This window comes from Dendrobates tinctorius, unplaced genomic scaffold, assembly GCF_039654945.1.
Source record: "Dendrobates tinctorius isolate UK_male_01 unplaced genomic scaffold, ASM3965494v1 ptg000081l, whole genome shotgun sequence".
NCBI classification, from domain to species: domain Eukaryota; kingdom Metazoa; phylum Chordata; class Amphibia; order Anura; family Dendrobatidae; genus Dendrobates; species Dendrobates tinctorius.
Window position 1 is genome coordinate 12,286,331 of NW_027361749.1, and position 12,726 is coordinate 12,299,056.

Below are 12,726 nucleotides of genomic sequence, written 5' to 3' on the forward strand. Positions count from 1 at the left end.
ACTTTTTATGTGTTTTAAGTGGTAAGATTTTAAGGACCGCAAATACAGACACACTTTCACTCATTGTATTCAATGGTGGTGCGCACATGTCAAGCTTTTCACCTGACTGCGTGCCCTTGTGAAAAACGCGCAGACATGTCCTTTTTGTTCCGGCATCACAGACAAAATGCGTGACATGACATTCGTTTGACATATCCCGGAATTAAATGCTCCAGTGGCATGCTCTAGAGGCTAGGAAAAGTATTACAGTTAGCTCTGTTCCCAAGCACCAGTTGCTGAATACAACTCTCATCTGATTGCAGTGAGACCAGGCGATGCTGATGAGAGATGTAGTCAGCACTCCTGTCTATGAAAAGCGTGCATTAAATAAATACAGTAAATAAAATGGCATGGGGTCCCCCTTATTTTTAATATCCAGATGAGGAAGAGTAGACAGTTGGGGACTGGTGTTACTAGCCTGGGAAGGGGCCAATATCCATAAAGCTTTAAACATGCCTCAATCACACCCATCCTCAAAAAGCCCTCTCTTGACCCAACCTCTGTATCTAGCTATCGCCCTATATCACTTCTCCCCTATGCCTCAAAACTACTGGAACAACACGTCCATCTTGAACTGTCCTCCCACCTCTCTTCTTGCTCCATCTTTGTCCACTTACAATCTGGCTTCCGGCCACACCACTCCACTGAAACTGCCTTAACTAAGGTCACCAATGACCTATTAACCGCCAAGGCCAAGTGACACTACTCTGTCCTCCTTCTCCTGGACCTGCCTCTGCCTTTGACATAGTGGACCATTCCCTATTACTACAGACTCTCTCATCTCTTGGTATCACAGACTTGGCCCTATCTTGGATCGCGTCATACCTAACAGACCGGACATTCAGCATCTCCCACTCGCACACCACCTCCTCATCGCACCTCCTATCCGTTTGAGTCCCGCAAGGTTCAGTACTAGGACCCCTGCTCTTCTCCATTTACACCTTCTGCCTCGGACAGCTCATAGAATCTCACGGCTTTCAGTATCACTTCTATGCTGATGACACACAGATCTACATCTCTGTACCAGATATCACCTCCCTACTAACCAGAATCCCTCATTCTTTGTCTGCTATTTCATCCTTCTTCTCCGCTAGATTTCTAAAACTTAATATGGACAAAACAGAATTCATCATCTTTCCGCCATCTCACGTGACCCCCCCAACGGACCTATCCATTAAAGTAAATGGCTGTTCACTCTGTCCAGTCTCACAAGCTCGCTGCCTCGGGGTTTTCCTTGACACTGATCTCTCTTTCAAACCCTTTCCACTTCCTGCCGACTTCAACTCAAAAATATTTCACGGATCCGTGCATTTCTCAAACTAGAATCTGCAAAAACCCTAGTCCATGCCCTCATCATCTTCCGCCTTGACTACTACAACCTCCTGCTCTGTGGCCTCCCCTCTAACACTCTCGCACCCCTCCAATCTATTCTGCCCGACTAATCCACCTGTCCCCTCACTATTCCCCGGCCTCTCCACTCTGTCAATCCCTGCACTGGCTCCCCATTACCCAAAGACTCAAGTTCAAAACCCTAACCATGACATACAAAGCCATCCACAACCTGAGTCCTCCATACATCTGTGACCTCGTCTGCCGGTACTTACCTGCACGAAACCTCCGATCCTCACAAGATCTCCTTCTCTACTCCCCTCTTTTCTCCTCTTCTCACAATCGCATACAAGACTTCTCCTGTGCATCCCCCTACTCTGGAACGCTCTACCACAACATATCAGACTCTCGCCTACCATGGAAACCTTCAAAAAGAACCTGAAGACCTACCTCTTCTAACAAGCCTACAACCTGCAGTAACCACCGATCCACCAAACCGCTGCACAACCAGCTTTACCCATGCCTACTGTATCCTCACCCATCCCTTGTAGATTGTGAGCCTTCACGGGAAGGGTCCTCTCTCATCCTGTACCAGTCGTGACTTGTATTGTTTAACATTACTGTACTTGTATTTATTATGTATACCCCCCTCACATGTAAAGTGTCATGGAATAAATGACACTATAATAATAAATAATAATAATAATAATAAAGGTTCCCAGTCTATTAATATCAGCTCACAGCTGTCTGCGTAGCTTTTGCTGGTTATTTAAAAGGGAGGACCCCAAAAAAGATGTGGGGTCCTGCCTATTTTTAATAACCAGCAAAGGCTAAACAGACAATTATGGGCTGATCTTAATAGGCTGGGAAGGGGACATGGATATTGATGTGCTGAGCGGACCTAATGGATGTGCCATTTCTGGGTCGACTGAGGGCTGGTATTATTAGTCTGGGAGAGGGCCAATGCCCATGGCCCCTTCCCATCTATAAAGATCAGCCCGCAGCTGTCTGTTTAGCGTTTGCTGGTTATTAAAAACAAGGGGGACCCCACATCATTTTTGTGTGGTCCGCCCTTTTTAATAACCAGGAAAGGCTATGAAGACAGCTGTGAGATGTTATTAATAGGCTGGGAACCATTATGAATATTGGCCCCTTCCCAGAATAATAACACCAGCGTCCAAATGTCTGATTTCCCTCAGCTGGTTAATAAAAATAAAGGGTCACCCTATGCCTTTTTATTTATTTATTCATTAAATAAATATAAGTACAGAAAACTACACAAGCAAAGCACTGATTATACAGTGAAGGAAATAATTATATGATCCCTTGCCGATTTTGTAAGTTTGCCCACTGACAAAGACGTAAACAGTCTATAATTTTAAGGGTAGGTTTATTTTAACATTGAGAGATAGAATAATAAAAATAAAATCCAGAAAATCACAATGTATAAATCATATAAATTTATTTGAATTTTGCAGTGAGAAATAAGTATTTGATCCCTTACCAACCATTAAGTGTTCTGGCTCCTACAGACCAGTTAGATGCTCCTAATCAACTTGTTACCTGTATTAAAGACAGCTGTCTTACATAGTCACCTTTATAAAAGACTTCTGTATATAGACTCAATTAGTCAGACTCTAACCTCTACAACATGGGCAAGACCAAAGAGCTTTCTAAGGATGTCAGGGATAAGATCATAGACCTGCACAAAGCTGGAATGGGCTACAAAACCATATGCAAGGTTGTGAAAGAGACAACTGTTGGTGCAATAGTAAGAAAATGGAAGAAATACAAAATGACTGTCAATCAACATCAATCTGGGGCACCATGCAAAATCTCACCTCGTGGGCTATCCTTGATCATGAGGAAAGTGAGAGACCAGCTTAAAACTACAAGGGGGAACTTGTTAATGATCTCAAGGCAGCTGGGACCACAGTCATCAAGAAAACCATTGGTAACACATTACGCCGTAAAGGTTTAAAATCCTGCAGTGCCCGCAAGGTCCCTCTGCTCAAAAAGGCACATGTGCAGGCCTTTCTGAAGTTTGCCAATGAACACCTGGGTGATTCTGTGAGTGATTGGGAGAAGGTGCTGTGGACAGAGGAGACAAAATTGAGCTCTCTGGGATTAACTCAACTCGCCTTGTTTGGAGGAAGAGAAATGCTGCCTATGACCCGAAGAATACCATCCCCACTGTCAAACATTGCGGTGTAATCATTATGTTTTGGGGGTGTTTCTCTGCTAAGGGCACAGGACTACTTCATCAAATCAATGGAAGAATGGATGGAGCCATGTGCTGTTAAATCCTGAGTGACAACTTCCTTCTCTCCGCCAGGACATTAAAAATGGGTCGTGGCTGGGTCTTCCAGCAAGACAATTGTCATGACTCTGGACAGGATGGTTCCGCCTCCATCCTGGTCAGGTCAGTGTTAGTTCAGTCTGCCTCTCTTTGGTTTTGGGGTGGCTCTTTAATGTTGGCAGTACCTGCATTTAGTGTCGGTGATACTTCCGTATACTCGGTTAGTGGTTGCTGACCCAGATGACTCGTCCTTAAACCTGTGCCTCTGTGCTTGTGTGCCTTGCTGTGTATGATTCGGTTTGTCCCCTGACTTTTGCCTCCATATCCTGCTTTTGTACTGCTCTGTCTCTCCTGGTTATCTGACCCCCTTGGCTAGTCCCCGTTTTCTCTTTGTCTTGACTCTAGGTACTGGGCGTTCGTCTGGCTTCTGACTCTCGGCTCTCCTTGACCACGTTTTCTTTACCCTTTGCTCTGCTTGCTCAGTGTCCTACCCTGCACTAACGGGCAGTGGCTCCGCCCCCCTGGTCATGTGGTTGCTCAAAAAGAAGCACATTAAAGTGATGGAGTGGCCTAGCCAGTCTCCAGACCTTAATCCCATAGAAAACTTATGGAGGGAGTTGAAGCTCTGAGTTGCCAAGCGGCAGCCTCAACATCTTAATGATTTAGAGATGATCTGCAAAGAGGAGTGGACCAAAATTCCTCCTGACATATGCGCAAACCTCATCATCAACTACAAAAGATGTCTGACTGCTGTGCTTGCTAACAAGGGTTTTGCCACCAAGTATTAAGTCTTGTTTGCCAGAGGGATCAAATACTTATTTCTCACTGCAAAATGCAAATATATTTATATAATTTATACAATGTGATTTTCTGGATTTTATTTTTTATATTCTATCTCTCAATGTTAAAATTAACCTACCCTTAAAATTATAGACTGTTCATGTCTTTGTCAGTGGGCAAACTTACAAAATCAGCAAGGAATCAAATAATTATTTCCTTCACTTTATATCACACTGACATATTTCTACATAATCTATATCATCTATTTACCTTACTCATTGCTATGTATCTCTGTCTTTGAACATCTTTAATACATAACACTCTTTAATTTCTATGATGCATTTCATTACATACGTGTCACACTGGCAGCACGCTGACGCACAGATACCGACAGCACACGAACACACTGATGGCACACGGACCACGGATCTCACCAGTACCGGAATCACCAGAATGTGTGAAGGGGACCTTAATGACATCCTTAAAGCATTAAAGCCACCTTCCATCCTTACATAAAATGTAACTTTACATTCCTAAAGAACAGTCAGCGTATCTAATGGACTACATTATGCTGCTGCTGCCTCTGGGAGTTGGATCGTCCTTCCATGTTCTTGTACTATGTAATGACTCCCACAGAGGGTATGAGGAGTGCTGTTGGATGCCTGAACTGTGCCTTCCTGCTTTTCTCTAGGTGTAATAGATGGATTATGTCTGGCGTGAAGCATTGCTATCAGCCATTTGCACTTAACTTTAGATACACAGACCACAAGCAATTATATCTCTTGACATTTATATAATTATTCACACAAATTTATGCATTATAAAAAAAATAATGTAAGATTTTCACTTTTAAAAACTGCAGTAAATTTTGGTTACAACAATATAAATAACAAAAACCCATTAGGAAGAAAGCAATCTTCAGGAGCCCAGATACAGTAACACAGTCATATCCAAATTTGTTTACTTGCTCTGATGCATAACCACAGCTTCTATCACATTTTTCCTCTTCATATGTGTCCTTATCTGTAGCCTATTTTCTATGTCCTGTGGCTCAGTGGTTAGCCCACCAAGGACAACATCTGCAAGGAGTTTGTATGTTCTTCCCGTGTTTGCGTGGGTTTCCTCCGGGTACTCCGGTTTCCTCCCACATTCCAAAGACATACTGATAGGGAATTTAGATTGTGAGCCCCATTGGGGACAGTGATGATAATGTGTGCAAACTGTAAAGCGCTGCGGAATATGTTAGCGCTATATAAAAATAAAGATTATTTATTTATTTATTATGTCCTCCTTTAGTTATTATCTACCCTCTGAGAATCTGGAAATTTGAGTATAGGCAATCCCTGGGTTATAAGGTCCTGTAGGTTTGTTAATAGTATGAATTTGTAAATTTGTATGTAGATTGGAAAAGGTATAGGGTTGAAAAAAAAAAAAAAAAAACAAATACTCACCTCACCGCTCCCCTCTTTGGCTGCCCCGTTGCCCACCGTACTTTCCTCTTCTTTCTACCATCATGCCTCTCTGGGGTCCTCACTATAGGCAAGGACTTCTGGCTGTGTCTAGACCTCAGAGGTCACTGCACGTCATAAGGTCACGGTACACATTTTAATGTCGCGACCTTACAACACACAGTGACCTCCAAGGCCTGGATGGGGCTGAAAATCCTGGTCTATAATTAAGAGACCAGAGATTTGGTGTGCAACGGCGGAATAAAGAGGATCAGACAGTGGGCAGCAAGCAGGCGGAGATGTTAGCGATGCGGTGGGTGTATGTTTTTTTTTCATAATTATGACTTGTACATAAGGTAGATGTTTGTATTGTAAGCTGGGGGCTGCCTGTACTTCCCTTCCGTACTGCTATCTCTAAGGCTTAGTTCACACAAGCATATAAAAATAATTGTCAAATTTTCATTCAGAAAAAGATGCAGATTTTTTTTAAATCTGTATTGTCATCTGTATGCCATCCATACACAATCTATGCTGTATGGCATATATTTTTATACATCAGCAGTAATAATGAAATTTACATGAACAAATACAGTTTCCTGTGTCATTAACGCTTGTAACAGATTTTCTTTTCTTTTACTAAATACTGGATCCATAACATACAGATGACATACGGATGACAAATATACATGTGAACAAAGTCTTAGGTGAAAAGCAATCAATAGACCATTTGCTGAATCATTCAGAGAATGGAGGCTGAGACATATTTGGGCATCAATTCAATACCTTATTTTTCTAAAAAAAATAAATACATGTATATATAGCTCTGGCAAAAATTAAGAGACCACTGTACAGTTTTATAAAAATCAGCTTCTCTACATGTCTGACAGTCATTCCATTGCAGTGTCAGTTGAATTCCAACCAGAATACACCTCATTCTTCTTAATGTGCTTCTGAATAGGTGATCACCTGAACCAAATCTTATTTAACGAAGGAAAGTATAAAAAACCCTGCTGTGGTGTTCACAATCCTCTTGCTATAGCACAAGTTGGATGGCAAAACAAGTGCTAGTAATATTCCAAAAGTAATAGGATTGAAAAAATAACTTTTAACCATGCCAAAGGAGTTGAAAAGAAAAGTCTTGAGTAAAAGAAGGACTAATTTCTGGCTTTAATAGCAGAGGGATAAAGTGAGTGACATTCTTAAAATTTCTAAGACGGCAGTGCATAATAACAAGGTCAAGCAGCAGACCTTGGGGACAGCAAAGCTACAGACCAGCAAAAGGTGAAAACGACTCTCCACTGACCGGGATGACCATCATCTAATTCGAATGTCACTCAGCAACCGCAGGATGACATCAAGTGACCTGCAAAAGAAATGGCATATGGCAGCTGGGGTGAAGTGCACGGCAAGAACAGTTCGTAACAGGCTCCTAGAGGCAGGGCTCAAGTTATGTAAAGCTAGAAAAAAGCCTTTCATCAATGAGAAGCAAAGGAGAGCCAGGCTGAAGTTTGCCAAAGACCATAAGGATTGGACCATAGAGGAATGGAGTAAGGTAATCTTCTCTGATGAGTCTAATTTCAATTTTGCCCAACACCTGGTCATCTAATGATTAGATAGAGACCTGGAGAGGCGTACAAGCCACAGTGTCTTGCACCCACTGTGAAATTTGGTGGAGGATCGGTGATGATCTGGGGATGCTTCAGCAAGGCTGGAATTGGGCAGGTTATTCTTTGCAAAGAACGTATGAACAATGTGTGGATGAAGGACCACCACATCAAATCCCTGTCATGGCCAGACCAATCTCCAGACCAGAACCCCATTGAAAACCTCTGGAATGTAATCAAGAGGAAGATGGATAGTCATAAGCCATCAAACAAAGAACTGCTTAAATTTTTGTATCAGGAGTGGCATAAGGTCACCCAAAAGCAGTGTGAGAGACTGGTGGAAACCATGCCAAGACACATGAAAGCTGTGATTAAAAATCATGGTTATTCCACAAAATATTGATTTCTGAACTCTTCCTGAGTTAAAACATTAGTATTGTTGTTTCTAAATTATTATGAACTTGTTTTCTTAGCATTATTTGAGGTCTGCAAGCACTGCATTTTTTGGTTATTTTGACCATTTCTCACTTTCTGAAAATAAATATAAAATGTAGTGCTTGGAAATTCAAAGACATGTTGTAGTTTATAAAATAAACGAGCAATTTACATTTTACTCAAAAAGATACCTTTCAAGAGAAAAATCAGACAACCTGAAAATTTTGCATTGGTCTTTTAATTTTTGCCAGAGCTGTATATTGAAATTGGAAAATCACAAACTGGTCAGGTAAAATAAGAATTGCGGCAGTCAATTTGTAATATAGGTTAAAGGGGTTGTCCGGGCTTTTCACATAATCTCAATACATATCTTGGCTGTAGAATTATGACAATAAGTAATTTACTTTCTGTCACTAGTTTGCACGGTTTTCTAGATATTCTGAACAGAACGTCCAAGGGGTGTGTGTTATGGCATTGAAATGAGAACTAGTCGTAACCTCCTACTCTACTCCAAGCATGTCCTCAATAGCAACAACCCCACCCTCCATAGCTACAGGCCCTCCCCGTACACATGAAGAAGCCCTCATCACACAGTAACAAATCCTCTCCCTCTAGCAGCCTCACTGCAGAGAGCAGACCACCCAGCTGCTCCTCCCCCAGACACAGGCTGAACAGTGATCTATGGAAAGTGAAATTAGTGAGGAGGGAAAATCATCCTGTATTCTGGGACAGGCTGCTCCCATCAGTATTTGTGTCATTAGAGACACAGTGCTCACACATACACTGCACCAAATCTGCTGCTGTGTGAAGACATCAGTGACACAGAGCTGTCTCATTCACACAGCAGAGGCTTTGTCACACAACAGATTACATCAGTGACTGCCATCCCCTGTGCAAATTAGAAGCTGCAGACCCCCATCACTGGCCATCACACAGTCTGTTCTCACTGCTGCCAGCAGCCTGGGACAGTGAGGGAAGGAATTACTGATAATGAGTTATGTATTGTAATCATGGAGTGGCCCAGAATACAGGACAATTTTCCCTCCTCACTAGTTTCACATTCCATAGATCACTGTTCAGCGTGTGTCTGGGGGACGAGCAACTGGGTGGTCTGCTCTCTGCAGTGAGGCTGCTAGAGGGGGAGGATTTGTTACTGTGTGATGAGGGCTTCTTCATGCGGACAGGGAGGGCCTGTAGCTATGGAGGGTGGGGTTGTTGCTATAGAGGGCATGTTTGGAGTAGAGTAGGAGGTTACGACTAGTTCTCATTTCAATGCCATAACACCCCCCCTTGGATGTTCTGTTCAGAATATCTAGAAAACCGTGCAAACTAGTGACAGAAAGTAAATTACTTAATGTCATAATTCTGCAGCCCAGATATGTACTGAGATTATGTGAAAAGCCCAGACAACCCCTTTAACATATATTTTATAAATTGACAGTTTCTGGGAATATACTGATGACAGATAAAGTTTACACAGATAAAATCACTTTTATAGCATACTAGATTATGGCCCAATGCTATCGCATCGGGAGGATGCGATAGCATCACACCTCTTGCCATGTTAACCCTCAACACACACACTCCTCTCACCTTTCACCATCTCCACTCACTCTTTCACTCCACATACGACCCCTTCTCTCACTCCGTCTCTCATACTCACGCCGTCATCGCCGCTGCTCCACGATCCCCGACATCTTCTTCCGCCGGCGCCATCCTGGATCCCAACGTCGTCCACGCCGGCGACATGTTCTAGCGGCGACGCCATCTTGAGTATCGTGAAATCCCGCGATAGTCAAGATGGCGTCGCCGGAAGAACATGTCGCCGGCGTGGACGACGTCGGGATCCAAAATGGCGTCGGCGAAATCTCGCGAGTTTTCGCCGACGCCATTTTGGATCCCGACGTCGTCCTCGCCGGCGCCATGTTCTTGCGGCGACGCCATCTTGACTATTGCGGGATTTCGCCGATCCAAAATGGCGTCGCCGCAAGAACATGTCGCCGGCGTGGAGGACGTCTGGATCCAGGATGGCGCCGGCGGAAGAAGATGTCGGGGATCGTGGATCAGCGGCGATGACGGCGTGAGTATGAGAGACGGAGTGAGAGAAGGGGTCGTATGTGGAGTGAAAGAGTGAGTGGAGATGGTGAAAGGTGAGAGGAGTGTGTGTGTTGAGGGTTAACATGGAAAGAGGTGTGCGGTGACGTCACCGGTTACAACTGGACGGAAGTTGTTACAACCGGAAGTTGCTTATGGCATTTATTATTATAGATTTATGCAGATAACTGATAAGATATACAGTATATAAACGTGACATTATGATGAACAAACCATAATGCACATGGTGTCATGGAAAATGCAGAAATACCAAAGCTGAATAGTTTAATTAAAGAAAATTTGGCAGCACTACCAAAAGAAGCTGAGTGCAATAAAACATTTTAAGGTCATATCCAAACCTCCAAAATAGAAAATAGGCTTGAGAAAGGCAGAGAAATCTGCTGAAATGTTGCTGCTAATGGATCTTTAATTTTTGGAGTGCTGCCTGTTTTTTTCTGATTTTCTGGATAAATAGATAGATACCGTATTTTAATGTGGACTTGCAACAGAATCCAGCCTGTAAGTGCAGAAGCAGGCCACTTGAAGAAATAAGATCTAAATTTGGTTAATTAATCATAAGCCCCTTTCACCTAGATCGCTAACACACAAGCACTAGTTAGGTGCAAAACTAAAACTCCTTTCTGTAAAACTTAAGATGCTGAGAGATGGTATGTTGAGAATATACTCTTTGTATTCAGACCAAACAGCTTGGTACCGTTCTTTAACTCCTTATCTTGTTGGTAAAATCAGACGTGGTGCCTAAACCAACTTTTTAGATTTGATTCACTGAAAAATAAGACAAAACTGCCACCGCAATAGAGCAAAAACATTTTTGGAGATGGGATTGTTTTCAAGATTTCAATGAAAACCCTGATTTGTTTGGCAAGGTGTAATTTAAGAAGGTCACATTGCTATATTATCACAGTAACATCTGTATTGCATTATGTTTTTTTTGTGAAGATGAAAAAGGCTTGGCAAACATATTGTACGTCTTAGGATGGTGTCATACATGGCATTTTTTTGAAAAATGTTACTGCAAAGTCAGGAATTGACCCATCAGAAAGGAGAAGTAGAAAACCTTCCTTTAACTTTTCCATTCCACTTGAATTCAACAATGGCTTTGGCCCAAAAAATTGAACGAAAATGTGTGTGAAACCATCCTTAATAATACAGAATTGGTTTTCAACAAAACAGAATTTTGACTAAAGACAGTGAATGACATAAAACAACAATCACTGGTCACTTGATGAATTCTCTATTACTTCAGGACTCTTTGCTGGTCTATAGTTCTCTGTACGACTCATGTGCCGGTCAACTGTTTGAGTGCTACACCCAATTACTAGCCTTAGCGGAAATGCTGAGGTGGACAGCATGATGGCTTCAGAGAAGAAAACAGTCCAATAAAGGGCAGGGGGGCTGCAGCTGGTGCCACACATGATGAAGCAGTTGAGTAATATATTAGTCCTATTCATCTGACACTAGTTTCCTTAATGATGCTACATGGTTATACGGTACTTCTAAACTCAATATATCTAGACTAGCGATATTGCATCTTATACACAAGAGCAGATTATACCAATGGAAGGACTCAAAGCCACTTAACATAACAGAAAAAGTCTCTAAAGTCAATAATGTAATCCGACTTGAGAAAAAAAAAAAAAATATTCAAAAAGAGGTGAATTACAGAAATAGGAAACTCTGTGGGTGCCCTGGACCAACAATCAGGGTCTTGCACCAATATCACTTTCCATTTCCAGAATATTTAATCTGATGCTTATGGTCCCTGGCCTATGGCTCTTCTCTTCCTTACCTTTATCAATAAGCAACACACAACGGTAATTGTATAATGCATATTTCAGAAACCTGTATTCTCACCATGGACACTGACACACCAATGGGAAACTCCTCAACTTCCAAGGACAAAATACTTATCCAAAGCTTGGAAAATTTGCAGGCTATGTAGTGAAAAACTGATGATGTATTTAGTTATTGATTTGATGGACGGTGAGTGAGGAAAGGGTGAAGAGAGGGGCTTTATTCTGGTTTTACTTTGCTTGTGCTGAATATGTTTTGTATTATTTCTATAAAACTTCAATATAACCATACTGTTATTTCAGAATGTTTACTGTCTTTAGCCATATTAACATTAATCCAGTAAAACCTCTTTAAAATTGCATCCAAAAATACCTATAGAAATGTTTATTCCTTTTTGGAAAGTATTTTTAGTGTTTTGTTTTTTTAATTCCTGGTTTTTATACATATTTTTTATAATTCATAGTCCATGAAGCACAATGTCATACAAATGCCACATTTAAGTCACGTAAAGTTTTAAATTCTAAAGAAATTTCCACATGCAAATATATTCTGCATAGAGATATTATAAATTAATAACCAATCTTTAACTGCAGTAAGAAAATACTAAGAAAAAGGCACGGAGAGGGAGGACTGGGAGCTTGCATCACATCCAAATGAAAACCACTTTGGGCTGAGTTCATTAATCCACAGGTGGGTGCCCGAATTTGCTGGTGAGCACAGCAGATATCCACAAGAAGAAAGTTCGTTCGGCACACCGGCATAAATGAAAAAAAACTTTATTAGGCTAATATGCCATATTAAAATGCAAAAAACACCTGACGCGTTTCTGGTGCACAAAGGCACCCTATGACTAAGGGTGCCTTTGTGCACCAGAAACGTGTCA

At 41.8% G+C, this 12,726-nt stretch overlaps 1 protein-coding gene across 4 annotated transcripts in view; it reads right to left on the reverse strand.

The window, feature by feature from the left end:
• The window catches only part of LOC141096881 (ethanolaminephosphotransferase 1-like), a 90,562-nt gene that overhangs the window by 76,398 nt on the left and 1,438 nt on the right, over positions 1-12,726 (reverse strand). The window contains exon 2 of one of the 4 annotated variants that reach the window (XM_073583751.1): positions 7,199-7,258. The exons of the other annotated variants lie outside the window; for them this stretch is intronic. Coding sequence (XP_073439852.1) covers positions 7,199-7,213 — 15 coding nt within the window. The 5' untranslated portion in view covers positions 7,214-7,258. The remainder of the gene's footprint in view (positions 1-7,198; positions 7,259-12,726) is intronic. 4 annotated transcript variants of the gene reach the window in all.